Source organism: Heterocephalus glaber, unplaced genomic scaffold (genome assembly GCF_053883595.1).
Source record: "Heterocephalus glaber isolate CG9 unplaced genomic scaffold, H.glaber_assembly_v1.0 deba00001175, whole genome shotgun sequence".
In the NCBI taxonomy this organism is placed as follows: Eukaryota; Metazoa; Chordata; class Mammalia; order Rodentia; family Bathyergidae; genus Heterocephalus; species Heterocephalus glaber.
Window position 1 is genome coordinate 352611 of NW_028258207.1, and position 25720 is coordinate 378330.

The following is a 25720-nucleotide window of genomic DNA, read 5'->3' on the forward strand; positions in this document are numbered from 1 at the left end:
GGTTAGGTGAATACCCTAAGCTGGCCCAGGCGTGTGCTGGGGGCGGGCCTCGGAGGGTCCATCCTCCCTGACACGCACACACCCTCCTTCCTGCCAGCGAATGGGCTCCCAGGAGAGCAAGTGCCTGGGACTGTGACGGCTGTCCACACTCACGGGCCATGGGGGTTCAAGGCCGGCAGAGAGGTCCCCAGAAAGTGTCCCGTGGTCCACAAGGACGCTACCGAGCCACTGACCTGGCCTCGCAGCTTCCCGCTGCCGGCCTGCACCCTGGGCGCGTGTCTCCCTGAGCCCGGGGAGGTTGGCAGTACCCCTGGTTCCCTTTCATGATGACCTCCGATCTTGGGGGTGCTGGGGACCCCTGGGGTAAGAGGGGAGACAGAACAACTCAGAAATCAAGGTAAATAATAGTTTAATATTTTTTTAAAAAATCAACATTAATGCAAAAATACATGATGAATAAAATATGAAGGTTTTAAATACAGACGGAATCCGCATCACTAACTGGACCGGCTCCCCCGGTCTCCACGCACGCCACCCCATGACCTCACCTTCGAGGGTCAGATACCGGGGCAGCGCTGGGCTCTGAGGCCAGGCTCTGCCCCGGCTGCAGCCATCCTAAGCAAACCCATTCCCTCTCTGCACTGCACTTCGAGACCCTGTGTGCCCCACGTGGAGGCTGGGGTTTTGCCGCGAGGGCCTCCTGACCTGTCCTCCTCCTCCCCTCAGCCGGCCGAGGTCCCTGTCCCTCTCCCTGAGGCTGTCTCCAGGGCCACTGACTCCCGGCTATTAATATCCCACCCTCGCTGGCCTGGCCGGAGCAGGGTGCTTAATGACTGCCAGCTGCTCCGGCCCCTCCCCGGGGACGGATGGGAGCAGTTTCTGTTCCCACAGCGGGGAGAGGGAGGCCAGCGAGCAGTGGGAATACAGGGGCTGATCTGACCCCAGCCCCAGCCACCAGCACCGCAGGTGGGGTGCCAGGGACGCCACCCCAGCAGGCGGCCTCGCCCTCCGCCTGGCCCTGTCCTCCCGGTCCTTACTGCAGCAGCCTGGTGCTCCTCCCAGAGGCCCCGCGGGTGTGCTCAGCACGTCCCCGGCCAGGTCCTGCGTCCCCAGCCTCCTGCTCCATCCCTGGCGGATGGGCTGGCAACTTTGCCAGCTCTCTCCTCGGCCTCACCCCGAAAGCCCGTGCTCTGCTCCCACTGGCCAGGGCACGGGGCTGTCCTCCGTCTCGTGCGGGCACGCTGGCCTGAGTGGCAGAGCCGCGCACTCCCGCTGCCCTCTACCTCAGGGTGGCGGCCGCCTGGGCTGGGACAGGCGATCCGCACCTGGGCTAGCGGTGGGGGCAGGCGGGGCCGGCTCGGTCAGGCCAGAGTCCACCCGTGGCAGTGGAGGCTGGGCCCTGGGGTCCTGTCCCAGGCTCACCCTGGGACCAGCCCCTGACTGCCCGCCTTCTCCCTCTGTGGCCCTCGGGGTAGAGACAGCTTCTGAGCCACTGGACCCCCTGGCAGGGACTTTCGGGAGGTGCTGCATCCCAAGGCTGACCTCGGGGAGGCTCTCAGCACCCAGCAGGTGGCAGAGGGACAAGCCGGCCTGGGTGACAGGTGACAGTCGGAGGGGATAGGAGGAATCCTGGTCTGGTCAGCCTGCTGGCCCCTGCTGGGGCTGTCCCTGACTCCCCATCCCTGCTCTGCACCCTGTCACCTTCCTGTGCGGGCCTCACCTGTCCTCCCTTCACGCTGCTTCCCAGTCTCTGCCTCTTATGAGTTACTCTTCTTCCCTCCCCAGAAGCCAGGCACGGATGGGTTTCGGGTCTGGGCTGGGGCCCCGCTGGCCTTCCTGCAGCTCAGGCAGTCACGGGGTCCCTGATCTGTCACCTGGTGCAGGGTCCCGGGCTGGCTCTCAAGCAGCCTGGGCAGTACCCTGCCTCCCTTTGCTGGCGTGGTGACTGTCTGGCTCCTCCAGGGGGGTCGCCCCCTTGAAGGTGGGAGCCCTGGGCCCAGGAGGTCAGCAGCCTTGGTGACAGTGGCACTGTCCTCTTCTCCTGGCTGACCCTGGGAAGGGGCAGCGTGGCCACCGCATTCCTGTCTGATCCTCATTTCGGGAGTGACCATGGCTGGGGACTTAACCGTCTCTGAGTCCCCAAGCCCGTGCCAGCCCGGGGCTTGGGAGGCTCCTCTTGGTCAGGACGGGACCTACCCCTCGCGTCACACCCAGAGGAAGAGGATGCACCTCCACGAGGCGAGCTGCGAGCCCTCAGAACATGTGCTCGACACATGGAAATGTGGGCTCCTCACCCTGGCCGGCCGAGGTGGCATCTGGCTCTGGCATGTTCTGGACTTCTGGAAGAGGCCAGGCCACATGGGCCCAGCAGTGCTGTGGCACAGGCCCCAGCCAGGTCAACCCGAAGGGTCCTGAGCCGGCTGCAGCCTCAGGGTCTTCAAGCAGAGGCTTGGCCACCAGGCCGGGGCCCCAGAGTGAATACTGACTGACACAGGCTGCCGTGAGGACACTGGGCTGGGCCTCCTCAGCCACCTTCCAGGGTTGGGGATTCGGGGATAAAGGCACAGTGACTCAGGGTGACAGAGCCCCGAGAGGACCTCGCTGTTGTGACTGTAAGAAGGCAGTGAAGGAAGAGTGCTTTCCCTTCCCGCAGCCCCTTCTGAGTTCAAATCCTGTCTGGATGGCGGGCAAGGCACCCGCCGTCTCCCAGACTCAGCTTCCCCATCTGTGGGATGGGGACCATAATTCCCGCCCTGCCGGGCTGGTGTGAGGTTTAAGGGGCCAGGTGAGCGCCGCAGTGACACCTGGGCGAGCTCCCAGGGCCGCTGACTGCTTTGGTTGGGTAAGGCTGGGGCGACTGACCCCAAGGACAGGAAGCCACGAGGCCCAGGGGAGCGCTGTGCCCACCGCCTCACAGCCCGGTCCGTCACAACCCTGCCTGCGCCGGAGGTAGAGAAACCCACTAGTGGAGGAGAGGCGTGGGGCGCCGGCAGGGAGTCCTGGATGGCAACGCTGAAGCGGGGAAACTCGCCGCGGCGGGGCGGGCCCAGGCGTCGCGAGGCCGGGCCGCTGTCCTCCCATTGGCCGGAAGAGCGCCGGGGGCGGGGCCGGGCGCCGAGAGCTCACACCAGGGAGGCCTCGGCCTGGAAGCTGGAGGAGCGGCGCGCGCCCGGGCTGGCGCGGGTCAGCATGGACACCTGCGTGCTGCACGTGGCGCCTGTGCTGCCGCCCCACGCCGGCTGGGCCTTGGGGGTCCAGCCTAGCATGCCCCGCAGGTGCCAGCGCCGCCACTTCCGCCGCAGCTCTGCCTGCACCTGCGTGAGGGAGCTGGTCAGGCCCGGCCTCCCGCCCCGGCGCCGGGTCCGAGCCCGGCCCGAGTCTAAGCTGAGACGGGTCCCTGCACCCGACTCCCTTCTCCAGCTCACCTGGGCTCCCAACCAGCCACCTCCCACTCCCGCACCCGGGGCCGTCAGAATGCAGATTCCGAGGCAGCGGGCCTGGGGTGGCCGTGGGGAGCTGCGTTTTAACCAGGCTCGGTTAAAGCTGGACAACATGCTGGGGCAGTAGGGTGTCACCCGGGCCAGCACCAGGAGGGGCTCACCTCGCCGTTGAGAAAGCAGTAGAGCACGGCTACCACAAAGCCCTGGGAGGAAGGGGCCAGGACAGGTGAGGACACAAGCCCCAGGCGCGCCCGCCCGGGCACCCGCCACGGAAGGGCTCAGCACCAGGGCGGTGCCCGAGCCAGCGGGAGGGGGCCCGACCAGCCCGCGCCCGAGGCCCCAGCCCCTACCTGGAAGGACCCCACGACGAGCTCAAAGACCATTTTCACCTCGGCCTTGAAGTTGTCGGGGAAGAAGGCGAACATGATGTAGTGCACACCAAACAGGGGGATCAGCAGCAGCGTGGACTTGGCCAGCCTCCTGGGGACGAACGGAAGAGCAGGCTGGGGTGTGCGTGGCCCGCCCACCTCGGCCCCTGGCCTGGCCAGCGTCACTGCCCTGTGCTCAGCATCCAGGAGAGACGGAAACTCCCCAGCGCTTCCCTTCTTGAGAGAGCACTGTACCCGATAGCAGGGTTTCGGCTACTGGGGAGGCGTTCCCAGGCACCAAGAGATCCTGGCTCCTCCCTCCTGGTCTCAGTTTCCCCAGTCTGTACCCTGGGTCCGTGCACTCAAGTCATGCTGCAGACTCAGAAGGCTCAGGGTGCTACCCGTGCAGCCTCCTCGGAGGCCAGCTCTGTCCTGGGCGGGGGTCTCTGCAGCTGCGCTAATCCCAGACATCCCAGGTCACCTGGAGGGTGGGTGGCGAGTGCCCACGTTGTGCCCGGTCACCAGGGAGCCTAGGACTGGCAGCTCCGCCCCAGGTCGCTGGGTTTTCTTCTGTGCCTGCTTCTCCAGGACCCGCCCCCCAATGTCCACCCCCAGATGCCCTGTGGGGCCGGCTCCTCCTCCCCAGCCTGTGCCCAGCAGCAGCAGTGTGGACTCTACATGCTGTCCTCTCTGGGCAGGGCTTGTCCTGGTGGCCTGGGCAGCTGGCCTCCGAGCTGGTCCAGTCGGTGTGAGCCCCGGGATCCCTGGCAGGGGGCATCGGCAGCCTGGGCAGAGGAACCTCCCCTCCCCTCCTTCCTAGGCCCGGCTCCCAGCCATGCCAGGATCCTGCATGCTCCCCACTCTTCCTGGCACAAACCTATCCCACGCGCTGCACAGCCAGCAGATGGAGGCTTTAACTGGAGGCTCACGGTGGGGTGAGTGGGAGCCCACAGCCCCTCCCCATGGAGCGCATTCCCGGCTCCTGCCACCCCTCCACTTGCTGCCAGCTGTTCCCTGCCCTGCCCCGCCTGAAGGCCTGGCGATGACCAGCCCCGCTGAGCACCAGGTGGGGGAGGTGAGGGTGCACAGTGGGGTGCAGGCCCCCGGGGCTCCCCTCCTCCAGTGGGAAGGGATGCTCGTGTGGGTGGAGAGAGTGTGAGCTGCTCTCATCTGAGACTCACAGGATTCCAGAATAGAATCCTAAATCCAGCCCCATGTGACATCCTAGCGGGAACCTCAGACCCTGTCTGCTCTCCAAGGAGGAGCCAGGCCAAGGCGTCCCTGGCTCCCTGGGCCGAAGGGTCCCACGAAGGCTGGGGCCCCACCTCCCCTGGGTGCCAGACCCCTGCACCTTGGCCTTCCACCTGCCTCTCCAGCCCCAGGCGCAGGGTGCCGCCCTCGCCCTGCCCACTCCGCGGAGCCCTGCAGAGCAGCGGCTGCCAGTGTTCTCTGCAGATGTGCTGCCACAGCTGATACGGAGGGCACAGACCCCTGCAGTGACCATCCCTTGGGGACAGGGACCCCAGGGCATCATCGGAGTCCTTTATCACACCCCTCCTCTGTGCCAGGGATGGGCACACAGTGCAGCTCGTGGGGGCCGAGGCAGGGGGCTGGGCACAGGGCAAGGGCGCTGTGGCCCCTGGTGACCCTGGAGGCTGGGGCGGGGCCTCAGAGGGGATGGAGTGCTGGGCCTGGGCCGCACTCACGAGTAGGAGCTGCTGTCGTTTCTCCCGATGTCAGGGGGCCGAAGCTTCTGCACCAGGGTCCGGATGATGCAGATGAAGAGGATGAAGTTCACCTGGTGGCGGCAGAGGCTCTGGGGAGTCTGCCGGCCACTGCTCGCCCTGGGGAGCCCTGCTGCGTTCCCCTCACTGCCACCGCCCCTTCAGGCACTTGAGGAGTAACTGACGGTGGCATGGGCTGGAGGGAAGCCAGTCCGGCCACGGGGCCTCGGTTTCCCATCTCCACGGTGGGAGCAGCTCACCAAGATGGACATGAGGATCGGGGCCTTGATGATCCACCACAGGGAGGAGCTGATGGTGTCCCAGCACCTGCAGGCCAGCCGGAGGGGCCGTCCTCAGCCAGGCTCCCGCCAGGCTGGACACCATCCCTCCCCCAAGGCCCCGACCCTCGTGCTGGCAGCCAGGGGAGGGGTGGGTGAGCACTCACCCATAATCCTCGAAGTGGATCCTGATGACAGTCCACACCATGGTGAAGGTGCTGGGCACCCCTGCCAGGGCCAAAGGGGCCAGAGAGGAGGCGGGGAGAGGACACAGGAGGCGGGAAGAAGGAGAGATTCAGGAGAAAAGAGAAAGGGGTGAGCTTTCAGGGTTGCCAGGTAGAGCTGCTTAGGTTGCTCACTGGGCAAAGATGCTCTTTTGAGAGGCTATGGACACGGTCCCAGAGGACGGCCCTTTCTAACCTCGAGAGAGGCTGCTTGCAGACGGGAAAGGGAAGGCTATTTGGGGTCCACCTGCTGAGCAGCCACAGGCCCCGCCCAGGGTCACACCACGGGGGGGAAGTTCAGCACCAGCAGGACCAAAGACTGGGGGGTACCTCCCCTGGGGGCTCCCAGGCCCTGCCCCTCTGCCCCAGCCTGGCGCCCTCCCTGGTACCATACCCCAGCCGATGAGAATGTACCCCCAGAAGTACTTCCGCTCGGAGAAGAAGGAGATGGCCAGCAGGGTGTGCAGGTAGAGCCCCTCCACCAGCAGCCAGAAGAAGTTGGCCATGACGCAGTACTGGAAGAAGACGACGGCCGCCTTGCAGCCCACCTGCGGGGGAGAGGGCTCGCTGGGGCGGGGACCCCACACCGCCAGCCCCCACACACGGACCCCTGATGTTGAGCTCACCGGATGCGGTTTCAGGTACGCGTCTGTCTACCGCTCACCGCCCTCACCACTGACCTGCTCCTGCCTCCGTCTACTGCCCACGCGTCCAGCCCGCATCCATTCATCTTCCCGGGGACCCATCCGCCTGCCCCTCGCCACCTGCCTCTCTCTGTGTCTGCTGCCCGCCCCAGGTGCTGTCCGAGCCTCAGCCACCACTGCCCACCTCCGTCCAGTCCTTCCGCCTACTGGGCACCAGCTGCCTGCCCATCCCCTCGGCCCCGGCCCCCATCCTGTTCCACTAGGCTGGGAGCAGCTGGAGCAGGGCTGCAGGCAAGGGGGACGCCCAAGGGGGCTGGCTGGGGACCCTGGCTGCGGGCGTGGCCGGGCTGTGCCCAGGTGGGAGGACGGAGGGAGGCCGGGCTGGGAAGAGGGAGAGGAGGAGAAGAGCAGAAGGGGCTGTGACCCTGGGCCGCAGGAGCCAGGGAAGAACGGTGTCCGGGCAGACAAGGAGGGCGGCGTGAGGGGAGCCCGGCTCATGGAGCTCAGAGGCCTGGAGCTGGGGCTTGAAGCCCCGTCCCTCGGGAGGCCTCTGCTTCCGTCCCGGAACCCAGGGCACAGGCTCAGCCCTGCCTTCCCCCAAGAGCAGCGTGTCTGGCCGCCCCCCCGGGAAGCCCTTCTGCAGCCATCCCCACGCAGGTGCAGGTGAGCTTCCTCCCCCCTCCCCTGGCTCTGCTGTACCACAGGAAGCCGAGGTGTGCGTGTGTGCGCGTGTGTGCACGTGTGTGCGCGTGTGCTTGCACGCAGGGCCCCAGGGCAGCGCATTGGCTCTGTCACAGCACAGCTCCTGGAGAAAAGCTTCAGAGCTGCTGAGGAGAGAAAGGGTCACCACCTCCCCAGGCCCCCACAAGTGAGAGGCTGTGGGCCCCCACCTGGGCGCTGCCCTTCTTGAGATCCCAGACTCCACCATCAAGGCCCGCTCTGGGGTCACCCAGGAGGCGGCGAACCTTTGGCCACAGGCAGAGGAGGGAGCCAGGCTGGCCCAGCACTCTCGGTCCCAGCCTGGGGACACGGCGAGGGCCCCTGCGCACCAGGTCCCCAGGGTGGCCTGGCCTGGCCTGAGCCTGGGAGATGTGTGAGCCTGTGGGCAGCAGCAGAGGGTGAGAAGCAGAGGGGAGCATGGTGGGTGGAGCTGGGCTGTAGAGGTGGGGTGGAGAGCGTGCACAGATGGGGAAACTGAGGCACAGGGGCCTCATGGAACTGTAGCAATGGAGGCAGCGTGATGGCGGGCAGGTCCACCAGTATGAGGCCAGTGCACTGCCAGAGAGAGGAGGGAAGATGCCAGGGGAGGAGAAGCCGGGAGAAGAGGGATCCAGGGGGAAACTGAGGTGGGGTAGACCCTCACCGAGCCCTGGGAGCAGTGGTCCGACTCTCCACTGTCGTACAGGGCCCGGTCTTTGATGAAGACGGCGGCGGCCCGCAGGATGAAGGAGACGAAGAGGTGCATGTGGATGTAGTTCCGGGTGCAGTGCAGCTTCCTGGGGGCAGCAGAGCTGGGCACGGGGCCGGGACCCACCCACAGGACCATCCTCCTCCAGGGCAGCCCTGAGGCTCCTCTGCCCCCTGCTGTCCAGAGACGCCGGGCTGGGGCAGCAGGGGCAGGGCAAGCTGGCTAGGCTGTGCCCACCCGGGGAGGGACACAGGCCAGGTCCCGGGCTCGGCCTCACCTGAACAGGCTCAAGATAGCGGTGGCCACCAGGAGGGTGGCGAGGGACAGGCTGTAGCCAATGGTGTAGCCGGTCTTCACTGAGCTATAGAACAGGGTCTGCTGCTGCTGGAGCGATAGGCAAGGTCTTGGCAGGGGCCGGGGGGCTCCAGAGACTGCCTCCCGCCCTTCCCTGGCAGGGGGACCCTGCAGCCCGGGGCTCGCAGCTCCAGTCAGGGATGGGACAGGACCGTGCCCCGGGGATGAGGCTAGCCCTCTGTCCTTGGCCAGCAGTAAGTCACCAGGGGCATTCCTCCCTCTGTGCCCCTTCCATGCCAGGCCCGGGCTCAGCCCTGGGCCGAGACTGCTGGGCCTCTTTCTGTGCAGCCAAGAGGTGCCGGGCTGCAGAGTGCACAGAAGATGCTGCGCTCCTTTCCTGTTGGCTCCGAGGGAGGCATTCTGGCCTTCCTATAGAAGGCAGCGCCACTTGGGCCCTGCTTGTCCCCCCTCCCCGTCCCTGCAGACACAGGGCATCACTGGGCAGCCTTGTGTCCCTCCCGTCTCACTCCCATGGGGGAGTAGAGGAATCAAGGCCTCGGGCTTGGAGCCCCCAGGTGGCGGGAGCCCCCTCAGGGCTGGGCCCTGTCACCGAAGACAGACTCCAGCAGGCAGGAAGGGTCCCGGCAGAGAGTGCACTCACCCTGGCCCTCCCCATCCCCTGAGGCACAACCTTCTGGAGACGCGGTGCTCAGCCTGCTGGGGACATCAGGCCCTCCGCCCTGCCCAAGCTGCTGCTGGGCATCTGAGCCTGCCTGGCTCCTTCCGGTATCTGTACCTCAACTGCCCCCTCCCACCCCGCACCCCAGGCCAGAGCGAGGGGTGCCTTGCCCGGGGCAGCTTCTTTGTTTGCTGCTCTGGGGACACTGTCCTGGGCATGGTCCTCAGGGGCTGGGCAGGGCAGGGCCACGGTGCCCACCTCATCCAGACTCGACGCTCCATCATCCAGGCCGCAGGCAGTGGGGTAAGGGCCAGGCTCCAGCTGAGTCCAGCCCGCGTCAGTGCAGCTGCGGCTCACGTTTCGGCCTGGGTGGGGGTGGGAGCAAGGGACAGAGGCTGAGGCAGGAGGAGGCCCAGTCCCTGTGCTGGGCAGCAGGCAGAGGACCTGGCCCGACTTCTCCAACCCCAGGGTTGTCAGGCTCCAGCAGCCCTGACCCAGGGCGCCCTGGGGACACCTGGGGACAGCCTCAGAGCAGACCCTCAGGCCTACGCCCTGCAAAAGCTGACTCCAAGCGCAACACAAACTGGTCCTTGTGACAGACAGCTGTGCCCGTGAGGATGGAGTGACCCCCAACCTTTCGTCACCGGGCCGAGGTCCTCCTCAGGCAGGCCAGGCTGTGGCCTGCTGGGGCTCAGGTGTCCCAGACAGGAGCAGAGGGAAGGGCCAGGGACCCCTACACGTTGAGTTCGAGGAGTCCTGGCAGTGGCCTTCCCTAAAAAGGTGCCAACTCAGGAGCCAGGCCTGTCCTCACTCGGTGGCCGGCGGGCAAGGCTGGGGCTGCTCTCAGTGAGGCCTGCAGCAGCCCAAGTGCTGAGCTCTCCCGGGACCCCCGCTGCCTCCCACTCGGGCCCTCGGTCTTCTCCCTGTCCCTCCCCAGGAGTGGGCAAGACCAACCCACCGGCCTTCAAGCTGGGTGTTAAAGCTCCACCCTGAGCAGGTCTGGGCTCCTGTGAGACCTGTGAGGCCGCGCATCTGTGGCCAGACAGTCCTGTGCCAGGCCAGGGACAGGACGCCGCACCACGGACACAGTTCTCCCAGGCTAGGCGAGGCTAAGTGACTTGCGGGAGCCACGCGGCAGGGAAGCTGCTGGCCTGGACACAGACCCTGCTGGCCGACCCACATCCTCCTGGGCTCCTGGCAGTGGGGCCTGGCTGCCCCGGGACCGGTGGGAGGGCACAGGGGTCGACTCCGAGGCTGGCCGGCCTCTGAGGAGTCCTGGGATGGAGGGCGGCCTCAGGGAGCCGCTCCTCAGGGGACCCTGGGAAGCCGTGTCTATGCAGCCCGGCTCAGGGCTGAGGGGACGGTCAGGTGGGGACCCCCGCTCTCCCCTCTCCTGCTCCCCCAGCAACCCCTCTTCCTAAAACCCCCCCTCCACCTCAGCACCCGAGGTACTAGGGGGACGCTTCTGGGGCCCGGGCCTGACCATGGCGCGTCCCATGGAATCCGCCGGGGTGCCCTGCCCCAGCCAGCAAGGGCAAGCAAACTTCTGAGGCTGGCACAGGGCTTTCTGCTCACTGCCTCAGGACCAGGCAGTGCGGGCCTGGAATGTTCCACGGACCCTGCGTACACGGCTAACATGGACTCTGGTTCTGCAACTGGCATCACTCTTCTGCTTATTTAAACGTCTCTTCAGATACTGAGGATAAAAACACCACAGCTGAAGGACGCTTGCACTCCCGCTGGGAGGGAGGCCCCATCTGCCAGCCTCCTCCAGGGTCGCGTCCTGCTGGGCAGGCGGCTCCCTCTGCCCTCCGAGGCTTCCCACATGCTTCCCACCTCGGGGCTTCCTCAGCTTCCCGAAGAGCCAGGCCCTTCCCAGCACACCGGCCCCAGCCCTGTTCCCCAAGGGGCAAGTGCTGGGGTGGCACCGCCCCGCCCAAGGGCGGCCACTTCGTTGTTTCAGGGCCTGTGCTCCCACCATCGGCACCTAGTTACCAGGGAGACACGCCTGCCCCAAGCCTCAGCTGACTGTTTCTCACTGCCATTTGGAGAACTAGGCCCGAGTACAGCCGGGCGGGTGGTCCCCTGGATGAAGGTATCCGGCCGGTGGCTGCTTCGAGCTCAGTGCCCCCAGGTGACCGGGCTCTGCCTGAGGAAGAGCAGCCTTCTCCTCCCCGAGGAGCACCACACAGGCCCTCCCCGCCAGCCAGAGGGTGGGCTGGAGGGTTCTTAGGCCAGGAGCTGCAGAGCCATGTCCAGGATGGAAGGGGGCTGCCCAGGAACCCCCCAGGGGACCTGCTTGGCTGAGGGGCCAGGGAGGCCAGGCAAGGTGCATTCAGGGTCCCGAGTCCCTGGGGCCTCCACAGGGGCCGCAGCCTTAGCCTGGGCACTCTGAGGGCATCTGGTCACCCTGGCCTCGGTTTACAGACAGGAAGCGGGCTCAGGGTGGGGACCAGAGTGCCTGCAGGACACTGGAAACACATTGGGGTGCTGCTCCTTGTCACCCCTCACCCCACCCTGCTCCTCCTTAGTCCTCCTGCTAGGCTGGAACCCATGTGTCCCCCAAGAAGTTTTTCTTTTTTTAACCAGTGCTAGGAATCGAAGCCACATGCTAGCTAAGTGCTCCACTGATGAGCTACATCCCTGGGGCTTTTAAAATCTTTATTTTGAGACAGGGTCTCACTAAGTTGCTCAGGCTGATCTCGAACTCTAGATCCTCCTGCTCCAGCCTCCCTAGCAGGTGAGATTAGAAAGCATGTGCCACTACTTGGCTCCAGGACCCCTGGGGTGGATGGCCTGGCCTCAGCTGCTGGGCCTCTTGGGAGGGCTCTTACTTCCTCAGTGGGTCAACCCACCGACGGGGCCATGGGTCAAAGGGCTTTTAGGAGGTGGGGCTGACCGGATGAAGCAGGTCCTGGGGCGAGCTGGAAGGATGTATCCTGCCCGCCCCCTTCCTTTCTGCTTTTCCCTCTCTCTGCTTCCGGGCCAAGGTGAGCATCTTTCCTCCAGCATGCCCGTCCACCAGGACACTTCTGCCTGGGAGCAGCACTGGTCTGGGCCCCAGTAAACTTTCCTCCCTGACGCCATCTCCCCAGGTGTCTGGTGACAGCAAGGAACCCAGCCTCCAGCATGGGTCTCCTGTCTGCACTTCTGGACTCCTCCTCTCAGAACTGGCACTGCCCATTGGAAGCCTAAACCGAACTGCGACAGTGCCTGATCACACCTCATGGCTTCTCGGTGGACCAGGACAAAGCCGTCCAGGGCTCGAGGCCCTGAGGCTCCGGCCTGCACCGCTGCTCCAGCCACCCTGCTGCCCACCCTTTGCTGGGTCAGGAGCTCGCCCGGGGCCTCCGGTCCCCTCCAGGTTTCGGCCCCCAAGGCAGTGCCACCTCTGACTCCCACCTGTGTGGTCCCCAGCTCCCCAACCCCTCCCAGCCCTCCTAATGCCTCCGACACCTTCGCCTGGGCCCCCAGCTGGCAGGCAGTGGCCACGTCGAGGCCCCTCAGGGTGCCCAGTGTGGTGCCCAGTGGGCTCACAGGTGCCTTATCCACGGAGTGGGAGGGTACAAGTGGCATGTGAGTGTCAGAGCCGCCCGGCCCTGGGGTGGGACACAGCAGGGGTGGAAGCAGCAGTGTGGCCCGCCAGCCATCTCAAGGGTCCCGACTGCTTTGGCTCCAGGCAGCAAGGCTCAATGGTGACGGCCCAAGGCGCCACACCAGACCCAGGGAGCCTTGTGCTAACCAAGTGCCTGTCAGTCAGCAGGTTATCAATTGCTGAGCAAATATTTGGTGAGTCCTTCCCACAGGCTTATCTCCAGGTGAGGAGCTAATCAAAGCCCACAAGTCCTTCCAAAATGCAGCACCATCCCTCCTCTGCACCGCCCTCTGGCCCACGCACCCTGCCCCAGCACCCTGCCCTCTGCCCGGGGCTCTCACCTCGGACGGGGGAGAAGAGCCTGAAGATGAGGGGGCAGGCCAGGACGACCACCTGGCCCCGTGGGGTGGCTGGCCAGCAGGTGAGGTTGTCCCACATCTTGCTGCAGCCTGTGAGGTGGAGGCAGAGGACACGCGGTCAGCAGGTCAGCAGGGACAGAGCCCACAGCAGCCCTTCTCTAGCTCCTCAGCTGGGCTCCCCCGCCGGTCCTCCTCAAGGGTGCAGCGTCCCTGGGGATGTTGTGAGCACAGGAGGTGCCCCATTTTACAGCGATGGGGCCTGGCCTGGCATCTGGCGTCAGGCACGGGGGATGCAGGCCTGGGTGGGCGCAGGGAGGAGCCGTGTCCTAGAAGGCCCTTTGGCAACACCTTTGGCAGTGCGGAGCCCTCGGGCTCTCGCTCCACTTCCTGTCTAATCCCAAGGTGTTCACCACCCAGGCTGGACACACTCGGGCTCTTACAGGAGTGTGGGCTGGGTGGAGAGACACTGCGTCCAGAACTTCAGCGAGAGTCATTCAGGGTTTTGGAAAATCGTGTCCCAACAGCAAAGCTGGCTGGGATATCTGAGTCACAGCTACAACCGCCTGTATACATCAATCTGCATTTATGGCGCTCACACTCCTGGCGTTTATATTTATAGGTACAACCTTCAGACTGTATCCTTTATCTCCCAGTGCAGTCACGCCTGAACATATATAGATCATTTTATTATAACCATTTTTTCTTTTACATTACAGCTAAAACATCATTTTCTTTTGGCAGCACAAGGAGTAGCCTTTAGTCGTATGATTTGTTAGAAAACTGACAGTTTGATTTCAAAATTCCTATTGCAAAATTATCAGCAGCAGTTTTAAACATTTCCACAATGTGGACAGATTCCACTTTGCAGACACAAACAAGGCTGTTATTCCACATCCAAAAGCAAGACTTGTCCCAAGAGGGCCTATTATAGACTGTCAGTTTTTAAAAAGATGACTATATGTGTGTGTTCTGAATTTCATTTTGTAGCAGTAAAGACAGCGTTAGAAAATGCTTCTTATAAAAGAAGATGTTAGGTCTGATGGGCTGACAAGTACACTGGGGTACAGCTGCTTCTTGGGTGTCTTCAAAGAACCCACAAACAACCTGAGTATCCCCAGCTCAGCGAGACCGAATGGTGACTGGGGTCAGGCTGTGACCTGCACCATGGAGCTCTGGGTCTTGCAGGTCCGCTGGGGAGGGGTCTGCTTTGCCAGGCAGATGCCTACACTGTGGCTTTGCCTCTCGAGCACCCCAGCTCCCCTGAGGGACCGAACTGCTCCAGACCTCCTCCCTGGGGAGGCTTAATTGTCCCTCTGCAGCCCTGCCAGGCCCATAGATTTGCTCAGGAAACCCAACCCCAGAGCCAAAGTCAACGCCAGCTGGGCCAAGCCCAGCCCAGCCCAGGTCCGAAGGTTCACAAGTTCCCAAGGAAGGGGCCTGGGAAGAGGAGTGGAGGGCTGTCCCCCTTGGGGAAGAGCATCGGGACTCGGGGGCTGGAGGCACAGCACAGGTGGAGGTGGGGTGGGCGGTGCCCACAGCTGGCTTCTGCAGCTGGACGCCCAGGACCACACCTGTGTCCTGGGGCCTCCCTGCCTGGATGCCCAGCCTCGGTGGCTCCCTCTGCCCCTCTTCTGTTCGGGGCCAGCTCTCCAGGCCGGGCAGGGCCTCCCAGCCAGCAAATCCTGTGACGTCTAGGCCCCCGTTAGTAATGCCAGCAATCTCCTGTGCAGCCTTGGTATGTGCCGGGCGCTGTTCTAGCTTTGTTAAGTGAACAGCTTACTTAACCCTTCCATTTCTCAGATGGTGAAACCGAGTCTGGGATCGGACCCAGCCAGTTACACTTCCACTGAGGGGTGCAGCCTGCTCACTAGCCCCCCCCCCCCCGCCGCCTGCAGGTCCCCAAGGCGTTTCTCCGGGCATTTGCTGCTGCCAGACTGTGTTCACCCCTTTCCCGCAGCGCCAGGCACGCCCTGAGTGTAGGCTTCCTATTGTGTCTGGGTCCCCGCCAGGCCTGGGCTTTCTGGCTCTCTGGATGCCAGCCCAGGCCCTGGTGGATTTGGGGTAGGCTTCTGTCCCTGAGGGGGACAGAGGGAGGGAGATGGGCCTGGCCCTGGGGGAGGAATGTCCACACAACAGGCTAGGCTGGGCCGGGGTGCAGGTCAGCAAGCAGGGGCAGGAGCTAGGGCGGGAAGGCCACCATGCGGTGTGGCAGCTTCCTGCAGGAGGCAGGGTGGGGACGCGGGGCGGGTGGCAGCCAGCAAAGTGCTTGGTGCCTGCTGGGGGCTGTGACCCCAACAGGAGAACCTACCTGAGCCTGCCCCCGTCCCGTCACTGCAGAAGTGCATGCACACAGGGACGCTCCTCTGGGCACACGGGCCCAGACAGACAGGAAGGTTGCACAGCCGAGGGCCACAGAGACCCGGCTTGCGGTCAGACACTCCGTGTTCCCTGCACGTCCATCCGGACAGACACCCACAGACGACGCCCAGGCACACAGCGTGCCCGGCAGACACCCGACAGACACAGGCTGCAGCTTGCAGAGACACTCAGAGTTGGATGCTGGCCCAGAGGGACACAGGCCAGGAGCACCCACTGGGTGTCACCCCAGGCCTCACGGGTCCCAGTGGCCTGCAGACCCATGGCTGCCCCCTGGGCCCAGGCCGCTGCTGAAAGCAGGGCGTTGGCACTCAGCAGGCATGAGTGCCAGCAGTGACCTCATCGGGATCACAAGGTGGCCTGGCCTGAGCCGAAAGGCGCTGCCGTGGGAGCCCAGAGTCTGTCTGGTGTCCCCGGCCTGCTCCTGCCCTGCAGCTGGAGAGGAGGGGCACACAGACCTCAGACTCAGGACCCAGAGGCGGGGGCTGCCTTGCCTAGGGACCCATCTACTAGGCCCATCCACCACTGAGGGGTACAGGAAGCAGAGGGCCTGGCAACAAAGCCAAAAGGAGGGACTCGGGCAGGGTATGGGGCCGTGGCCGCAAAGGGGTGGGAGTTGTGTGTGGCACTTCGGGGAGAGGCCACGTCCTGACTGCCACCCAGCCTTACGGGGGAGGCCCTGACCTACCGCCCCACCTCTCCGCATGGCCCCCTCTGACCTCGCCCCTCCCCGCTTCTCCACCTGCCACCCTTCCTAGCCTGGCTGGAGCCCAGCTGCCCGCCCCACTGGAGGGTGTATCGTCTGTGGTGATGGCCCTGGTGCCAGGTTGGGGCAGCTGGGCACCCTCTTCGTGCTGCCAGGCCTGGACAGGAGCTGGGGTTCGTGAGCCTGCTGAGGGCAAGCCAGGCTGGGAGCAGTGTGGGGCCTGGATGTCACTCCCTATCCACTGGGCACAGTGGAGACAGAGCCTAGGGCTAGGAGGGTGGAGCAGTTTCCTCCCGGACCTGTCTGGGCCAGCCTGGTGTCCCCTCTCGCTCTGCACAGCCACAATGGCTCCGAGTTCCCGTGCGGTCCCCATGGAGGTTGTTCCTAGCCCTGGGACCCGCCTGTCCCACTGTCGAGTCTCTGCCATGTCGCACCCTGGGCTCGTGTCCTGGGCATCATTTCCACTTTTCTAGGAGCCTGAAAGCAGAGGGGCTCGACAGAACCCAGTGTGCATGACCTCCCAGCGGACGCGTGGGCCCCGAGTGCAGAGGGCTGGGAGCCTGCTGTCTGTTCCCAACTGCTCGCCACCTTGTAGCTCTGGGTGCAGTCAGCCCCATGCACCCCCCCGACCAGTGGGGAGTGAAGGGCCCCGAGGGAGGCGGCACGGGTGCCGAGGACTCTGAAGCCCTCCTCGGGGCTCTCACCTGTGGTCTCATTCTCCACCTGAGCCTCCTCCAGGCACTCCCGCTGCTGCCTCTCAATCTGCTGCACGTAGTCACACTCCTGCTCCAGCCCAAATGTGCCCTGGGAACAGAGGGGTGGAGCAGGGCTCGTCAGAGGGCCCAGGCTCAGCTTGTGTCCTTACCAGGAGTGGAGCCAGGCAAGGCCAGGGCAGATGGAAGCTGCTTCAGCCCTGGGGGATCTGACTTCCAGACTGAACTGCACACCAACCCCAGACTACAACCCACCCGACCACAGCCCCAGGCTGAGTCCCCACACCAGCACCAGGCCGCAGCCTACCCAAGTCCACGAGTCCCAAACGTGACCTCAATCGCAGGCTGCAGCCCATCCAGCACCAGACTGAATCCCAACCCTAGCCCCCAACTCAGCCCATCCAACCCCACCCCCAGACTCCACCTCAGCCCCAAACTGCATCTTATGCGGCCCCAGGCTGCACCCTGACCCTGACCAGGTGTAACCCCTCTGTGGTGCACAGCCCCCAAGGTGGGGTACTGAGGGCACTGTCATGCTTCCTGGCGGCTTCCTCTCAGTGGTGCTACTGTAATAACCATGACTCTGTGGGTAGCTGACCCTGGACAGTGGTGCAAGGGCCTCTCCTGAGAGTCTTGAGCTGGCCCACTGGACTCTGACTGTCTCCAGTGTGGCTTGGGTTCCCTGTCCTTGCCTGGTCTCTCTGGATGTGTGGACCAGCTAGTGCTACCCTGCTGTGGGGAGCTGGATCCCAGCCTCCAGTCTTTGGGTCAGGCCTGGGCAGAATCCAGTAATCTGCTGCATGTCCAGCCTTGTCTCCATCCCAGGATCCCATGTCAGCCCCTCGCTCACCAAAATGGAGAGAGGACCAGAGCCCTTCCTGGCCAGACTTCCCCTGCATCCTCTGAGCTTCCCAATAACTCAGTTATTCCAAATCTACTGAGGGTCAGGAGGCTCAAGGAAGTAACAGGCCCCTGCAGGAAGTCTCAAGATCCACCAGACCTCCTCTGCCTCCAGAAGGTGGAAAGAAGGATGGAATAACCCTACCGTCTGCCCTGCCCAGCACTAGCCTGTCGAGGGAGTAGAGTGGGGTGGGGCACACCATGTGATGAGACATCATGGCATTGGGGAGAACACATATGTGGAGGTGATGGCCATCTAGGAGAAACAAACCAGAGACAGCTGGGTCTTGAGAGCTCTTGGGTGGGAAGGGTGGGTGGAAGAACAGTGGGCTGGTGGCAGGTTCTGCCTGTCTCTGACTGTAGCGAAGTGGCAACCCTGTATCAGTTTCCTCATCTACGCCTGGGGCAGAGGACGGTATAGTCCCCACTAGGGCCTAAAGTGAGAACTCAGCAAGACCTTTCCAGAACCAGAGGTTCTCAGGGTCTCCTGCAAGTTGTTCTTCCCATCCTGGGACAAGGTATTTGTCTCCCTGGGCCTGTTTCTCTGTAGGAAAGATGGGCTTCAACCACCTCCACTGCTGAATTGAATGTTTCTTGAAACGAGTCTGGGGAAAGAGCACAGATGGGGGCTCCCCTTCATTTCCTTCTTTTAAAGGGGTCTCCTCTTGGCCTGCAGGCACAGAGTACATAACACCTTGACCAGTGAGTGTGACCACAGGTGGCAGTGAGCTCTGCATTGCCATTGAGGCAGACAGGTCCAAGCTGAAGGTGGGCAGCTGCCTAGCTGGCCATACAGCCAAGTCTCTTCCACCCTAAGAGCTCCCTCATCCCACGCCGAAGGCTTTGTGGAGCCCATTGCCTCTTAGGTCACCTGGAATCCAACTTCACCATATGCAGCTCACACCATGGCTGACTTGGCCAGGCCCAAGGAAGGCCTTTTTGTCCAGGATACCTTTCAGACTTTCCCAGCATGCAGACCCCACCCACTGTGTGTCACTGGTCCAGAAGCTACAAGCACACATGGGTTGTACCTTGGACCATAACTTTTGCTGGCCAATTGGGGTAAAGTCACAAGCTGGTAAGTCCTTTAAAGCTTGTCATATTGGGAGCCACATGGACCTATCATGGAGCAGGCACAGTTACTTGGGTGATTACTGAAAGAAAATATGACTTAAAGGAACGTGGCACCTGTGGGTCCTCTTTTCCATAAGGAAACGCTCATGGTGCTGCAGTGGAAAGGCTCTGTGGCTGGCTCACCCTGAGGTGTGAGGACAGGATGATCAGGTGGATCCCAGGGGTGGCCTGAGAGAGGAACCTGGGCCCTGGCCACCCTGACTTGGGTCCTGTCACAGGGCTGCCTGGCTTGTCTTGGAGCACGCGTCTCCCCCAGGTGCCTTCCCAGCTCCGCCACCCACCAGCAACAGGGATCTTTCTGCCTCTGGCCCCTTCCAACCCTCCTGATGCTCCTGCCCCTTCTAACCTCCTGCCCAGGGCAACACAAAAGCAGGACTGAGGTAGTGGGCATCTGTTGTTTGCCTCTCCTGCCATCCTTTTCTCTCTTCTGGTGCCACATCCCCATCCCTGTCTATCTGGGAAGCAACTTCCTTCCCTGCCACTAGATCCCAAGGTCTCGTGAATTCTCTTCCAGGGGACTGACATGTGATACAGACCTAAGTCAGAGTACTCCTGGCCACACTGCTTGGCACATGGTCAGGCTACACAGACCCAGAAAGCTCATCCTGGCACTTGGGATTAGGCTATCAGCAAGAGAGTGCTTTCCCCACTGACTGGACCCTCACGGGAAGGAGCTTCTGCCACCACCATCTTGTTGACAAGTGGAACATGATAATGAAGGCCACGTAACTAAAGGCAGGATTGAGATGGAGAAAAACCAGGGCCCTCGATGCAGCTGTGCCTACAATCAACAGTGTGTCCCACAACATGAACCAATATCTTAATTCATGGCTTGAGCGAGTTGAGTCTTCCATCCTTATAACCCAAAGTGTCCAGCCTTGTGGGGTGTGGACAGCGGATGCCCTTCCTTCCTGGGCCCCCTGAAGTACTTTGCTGAGAAATATTTCTTTTCCAATTGCTGTGGGGACCTAGGGTTCCCAGCAGCTCCTGCCTGCTGCTCTCTGAGGGTGGAAGAACATGGGATCAACTTCTCCAGTCAACTCTGCTCCTCCAGTGGCACAGCCATGGAGCCCTTCCTGAAAGGCAGCTGGGAGGGGACAGCAGGCTGGGCACAGGAGGCCCCAGGATGACTCAGGAGCCTGGGGTGTCTCTGCATCGCGTTGGGGGTGGTCTAGAAGATGACTCTGTCATGTGACAAGCCCCATCTGGAGAAGGGTAGAGGAAACGGAGACCCACAGAAGGACCTGAGAGCATTCCCAGATGGGACCATGTCTCTGACCTCTGGTCTGGAGAGCATCAACTCTTTTCCACAGCCTTGCCTTGGGCCATCTGGTCAATCATTGTCCTTTGAGGGCCAGGGCCAGGGCAGCTCCCTTTAGCCCTTATCACGGAGGAATTCAGGCAGACTTTGGACTTCCTCTCCCACTTACTTCCCTTTTCTAAACATCCTCATTATCCCTGTGGACTCCAGGCACACACAGAGCATTGGAAAATTCCCTGGCCAAAGACAGCCAAGTCTACCGATCCCAGAAAAGAGCTTGGGATGTGGCTGGAGGGTGGGCTTCATGCAGACAGAGTAAAAGAGAGGGTCGTGGAGGACGTCAGGGTTAGGCAGTGACGGGGGAGTAAGAGCACCTCACAAAACGGAGTGGTGTGTGCACACGTGTGGAGGTGCCTTGATTCTCTGCCTGCAGGAGGCCCAGCGTGGCTGCAGCAAAGAGAGTTCTGGGGCCTCGGGAGATACGGCAGGGACGGGACTGCAAAGACCTCAGAGCCAATTTCAGAGTGAGCTCTGACTCCTGGGGTACGGGGGGGCCTCAAGATTTGAAGCAGCGTGGAAGATGCGCACTTAGCAAAGACCCCCCAGGTGTCAGGTGATAGGACCCAGGGAAGCAGGAGTCTGGCAGGAGTGTGAAAGGCAGCAGGACGATCAGGGGACTCCAGGCAAGGAACTTCCTGTTTGCAGACTGCCCAGCACTGGGGGCCACTAGGGATGACCCGCGCTCCTGAGGTTTCCTCAGAAGAGGGCTGTTTCCCGGCCTGGGACCAGCAGGGGAGGCCAGGGCATGGGGAGCAGGGGCAGGATGCTCAGGAGTGGGCCCATCTTTCCAGCCCTGGACAGAAACCATCACCGCCTAAGATCTACTTAAGTCTCCCCTGCCTGAAATCTTGGGGGAACAGAGGCAAAGGGAAACCGAGGCTACAGACAGCAAGCAGTGTGACCAGAGGCACAGAGATGTGGTGGCAAGGTGGAGAGGAAAGGAGGCGCGGAGAGAAGGGGCAGGACGGGAGGGGCCGGGGAGGCCGGAAGGTGAGACAGATCGCGGAGCCCAGAGGTCACGGAGAGGAGGAAAAGGCGTGCTGCTTTGCAGAGGGCTCACAAGGAGGCTGAGAAAAAACTGCATCTTACGGTGGAAGGGCACGAGCAGCCCGCTGGTGCGGCAGCAACACACAAGGACCTGCTCTGGGCAGGGGCCACACCCTTGTGCCATCGGCAATTCAGAGCTGTCTTTTAGGTCTGTGCATTCCCTAACTAAAACCTGTCCTGAAGTGGGAGGCGCCGCGCCACAGCCCCTCTGGAAGAAGCAGTCCCTCTTGGCCTGGTGGAGCACATGTAAGACCACAGGCTCCAGAATGAGATGGTCACTTCCTGCCGGGTGACTTCTGGCAATGTCCCCAACCTCATCTGCGAAACGGGGCAATCAGAGCGCCACTCACTGCTAGGACTGTGTTGAAGGGCACACGGAAAGGATGAAGCCCGGCAGGAGAGAGTGCTGCCAAGGGTGAGCAGTGCTTGCCAAAGCCCGGGCCAGGCCCCCGCGCCAAACGCCCTGTGCACGCCTGGGCAGGCTGAACCTCCTACCCGCTGGATGTTTACCTGCCAGTGCAGAGCTCGAGCTCTTCCCATTCATTCCCTTCACCCTCATGGCACCTGCTTGATCTTCCTTTCTAAATATTTTACATCCCTTCGCCCACAGCCCAAAGCTTCCCCTCTGCAAACCCAGGTTTTGCAAACCACAGCCCTCGTTGGGGGGAGTCTGAGGTGTGTGGAAGAGGAGAAGGACTGGGCTGTGCATGCACGTGTGTGTGCTGTGAGGAAGATCAGGAGCTGTAGGGCTGCAGGGCTGGACTTGGGGCAGAACTCCCCAGAGCCCCCAGCGGTACCGGCACAAGGGCTCTCATCATTAGCAGAGTCTGAGCAAAGACCTTCAGCCTGTTCCTGACTTGAGGTGCTGCTTAGAGGGGTTCCCTTGGGGACTCAAAGCCATCTGGGCTAAGTACGTGGTTTAAGTCATCCTCCCTTGAAAGATTCCTAGGCATCTCTGGGAAGTGAGGTTTACAGGATCCCACTTACAAACTGCCTGGGCGATGCTGGGGTGGAGGCACCTGCAGACAGCCAGGCACTGGCGTAGGAGCACCAGGCTGTGAGTCCTCAGTGCACCGAGGCTGGCTGGTGACCTCCTCTCCCCGGTGAACTGCTGTGCAGGAAGAACGTGATGTGCAGTTAGACAGGAGGGGGCACTTCCAGAGAGAGACTCCCCTGCCCTCCAGAGTCACACAGAAGGGGACGTGTGTGAGCTCAACCCTGCCACCTCACAGTGCCGCCCTCGGGCGCAGACTTGGGGACGCGGAATATTAGACAGGAAGGAAACTCGTCTTCGAATTTTGTTAGGTTCCATGATAGTATCGCAGTTATGCAGGCAAACGTCTTTTAGTTTTAGATCTGCATCTTGAAATAACTTGGGATAAAGGTCAGGATGTTTATAATCGACCTCAACATGCTCTAACCAAAAAAGCAAATAATGCAAACATCAATTGTCAAATGTTAACACTTGTCAAACCTAGGAAGTGGGTATTTGCATGTTCACGATACTATTCTTTCTACCTGCTTTATCTGTTTGAAAACTTTAAAAGAAAAGCAAAGCAAGCAAAATAAAACCCCAAACACCCGTACATGTGGTGGGGAGATTAAAACTTTTCTTCTTCCAAAGTGAAGTGAGGCGTGGGAGTCAGTACATGCTGCAGTTCTCCTGGGTGCAGGGAAAACCCATCTGTGTTGGGCAGTCAGGTGGAAGAGAGGAAAACCCTCGAGGAGAAGGCCAGGTTCCCTAGGTCACTGGCCAGGCCTCGCTGTGGCCTGCAGCGGGTGCAGCACTGGCAGGCGGTGGCAGGCTCGAGGCCTGTGATGGTGTTGCAGCCCTGGCTGGATCAGCGCTGGGGCTCCTGTGGTGTGAGGCCCGTCACGTCCCTGGGCCTGGACTCTCCAGGGCACCTCCCTCCCCGCTCCCAGACTGGGCACTGAGGGGAGGCACGGCCTCTTGTACAGGTCGCCTGCCACTTTGACCGCTTTCTTCCTTCCTTGGCCCCAGAAGTGCTGCTGGGATGCCAGCGCTGCAGGGAAGTTGGGGCCCAGTCCAGAGGAAGATGGAACCTGGTTGGGAGCCGCAGCTGCCCTCCCCAGCCCACTTCCCCTGCACACTGGGCCAAGAGTTGTCAGCTTCCTCTGAGAGGAGGAAACTGAGGCCCAGCCATGAGTCTCAGTGTACCAGGATAGAGCTGGAAACCTCCCCAAGAGCCCCATCTTCTGGCAGGGTCCCTGGCCTAGGCAGCCCACAGGGGCCATTGCTTTGCTCCCCAACAGGTAGTCTGAGCTTGCTGCAGCCATGTCTCCTAAGGCCCACAGGGTGGCCTTTGGGGTCAGAGACTTGGGAGAGCTGGGTGGGGGCAGGAGCAAGGGGCCTGTGGCCAGGCAGGGCCTTCAGGAGTAGGTGGCCAGTGCCCTGCAGTGCCAGGAACCACCTTTGTCCCTGAGAGCTGGGGGCCCCCCTCTCCCTAGGCTCAGGCCAATGGAGATGGTTTTATGGTTGGCACCATCCTGCTCCTCCAGGGGGACCTGGACCTTCCCTCTCGGCAGCCCCTGCACATCCCTGGCCCAGGACCCTTGGTGGGGCCCAGTCTGCTTGCCCCTGGGCCCTTCCCCCACCTGTGCTGCACCCAGGGAGGAGCCCCGGGTCTGCTGTCCTGGGAGGGAAGGGAAGGCCTGGCAGGCACCCTGGGACACACTTCCTCCTCCAAACACTGAGTTTTCTTTCCTTCTTCACTTCCCTATTCAGAGATTTCCCCTTCCCAGGCTGAGGTCAGAGCCATAAGCAGGAGTGATAAGGCTTCAGGCCTTCAACCTGAACTTTGCAGCCGCTTTATGACCAGACCCCCCCCCCCCCCCGCTCCACAGTAGGCTGGAGCAGGGCTGCCCGGTGTCCACTCCAGGGCCAGGAGAGACCGGCCCCTCGCTCCAGCCTGGCCTCCCCGTCCTGGCTGAGCCCCTTCTTGCCCTGTGGGCTCCGTCCTGCAGAGGGCTGTGAGAAATGAGGGCAGCTAGAGCCCCCAGCCCCGACCTGGAGGGTGGAGGGAGGCCCACCGGGCTGGAACAGTCAGGGAAGGCTGCCTGGAGGAGAAGCTGGAGTCTGGCCCTGAATGCCTAGGAGGTGGAGAGGGGAGGTGGCACTGGAGGGGCCAGGCTAGGGTCGGCTCGGAAGGTGGAGGGCGGAATGGCCTGGTGTGCCAGGAGGCCCCTCTGAGAGCCCTGCTCTGGCTCAAAGCCTCCAGCAACACAGGAGTGGGGTGCAGCATGAGACCCAGATTCCTGCTCATCCAGAGTTTGAGAGGCTGGGAGCCAGGGTTCTTGGCGTGGTCTGGAGGCTCAGGGACACGCAGGGCCAGAGCTGGGACCTTGAGTCAGAGCATGGAGGAGCAGGGGGTCTCATGGGTATCGGGGTAAGGGGGTCCGGGCAAAGGTCAGAGATCTGCTCCTGGGCCAGTTACTGAGGGTCCTATCCCCATGGTGTGTGACAGCAGCTAGGGGGAAACAGATTTGTGCCCTGGTGGGGGTCAGAAGGGGCGGCCATGGGACAGAAAGGATCAGGTGGTCAGGATCCCTGCCCTCCCCAGCCAACCTGCAGCTGCTTCCAGACTTGGAGCCTGTGGGCGTTCAAGGCCCTGTTCAAGTAACAACTCAGGCTGGCTCAGGGCCTGGGACAGAGGCGGGGGAAAATCAGGCTCTGCTGGGGCTGGGAGGGGTGGACAGCAGCGGCTCAGGAGTCCCCGATCTTCCCTCTCTCACAGGTGGTCCAGCATCTGCCCTGGCCCTGGCTCGAGAGCCATCCCAGCCACCCACACGTGGGCACGGGGCCTGGTACCAGGGGCAAACACAGCCCTAGGAGAAGCAGAGGTGGGAGGAGAGGGCCGGGCAGGCTGCCCCTGGCTTGGGCTCAGCTTTCCTGGGCACACCCAGGCCCTCAGCCCCACCCAGGCTGCCCACCACCCGCCGCCTGCGCACCAGGACTTCTCTGCTGTCCCCAGTGGGGGGCACGGAAGGGCACCATGCCCACAGTGCCAGGGACACCGCAGAGCCAGGACGTCCTCAGGCCCGGGACACCCCAACCGGGGACAGCCAAGACCCGAGGGCACCCCTGACCTGGGCACCCTGGGCCGCGCAAGTCGCCCTCCCGTGCCCCTCTCGCCCGCGGCTCCTCCTCGCCACACAGCCGCCTGCGCACCGGGTCGTGGCGCGGGGACACGGGGCCCGACCCGCACTCCCACCCGTCGGGGAGCCAGGCCGTGGTAGAGCCGGCCGCGGTGCCCGCCGTCCGCGCCCGTCCCGGCCCCCGCCCCCGCCCGGGACACTCACCGCGGGGCCCACGGCGCAGGCGAGCGCGGCGAGCACACAGGGCCAGCGGGCGGGCGGCGGGCGCATGGTAGCGAGCGGCGCGGAAGGCGGCGGGCGCGCGGGTCCCGGCTGCGGCGGGCGGGGGCGGGGGCGGGGGCGCGGCTGACGAGCGGCGGGCGCGGCCAATGGGCGCCGGGGGCGGGGCTCCGCG

General features: G+C 62.9%; 1 protein-coding gene across 12 annotated transcripts; it reads right to left on the minus strand.

Moving 5' to 3' along the window:
* Window positions 1-392: 392 nt before the first annotated feature.
* On the minus strand, window positions 393-25632 carry Vipr1 (vasoactive intestinal peptide receptor 1). Of its 12 annotated transcripts, none has more exons than XR_015451078.1 (14): window positions 25531-25632; window positions 16800-16899; window positions 12996-13103; window positions 9318-9424; window positions 8364-8470; window positions 8042-8174; window positions 7569-7777; window positions 6429-6582; window positions 5978-6038; window positions 5793-5859; window positions 5515-5606; window positions 3791-3920; window positions 3602-3643; window positions 393-3314 (listed from the first exon to the last, which is right to left on the minus strand). XR_015451078.1 is itself a non-coding variant. In XM_087210672.1 (14 exons), exons 1-14 carry the CDS (start codon window positions 25594-25596, stop codon window positions 3123-3125), a joined length of 1545 nt encoding a protein of 514 aa, XP_087066798.1. In that variant the 5' UTR covers window positions 25597-25632; the 3' UTR covers window positions 393-3122. The 12 variants fall into 12 exon arrangements, 11 of the variants coding, with proteins under 11 accessions (XP_087066798.1, XP_087066799.1, XP_087066797.1 ...); XM_087210672.1 differs by having other exon boundaries at window positions 6449-6582; window positions 8364-8467; XM_087210673.1 differs by having other exon boundaries at window positions 6461-6582.
* Between the last annotated feature and the right edge of the window lie 88 nt (window positions 25633-25720).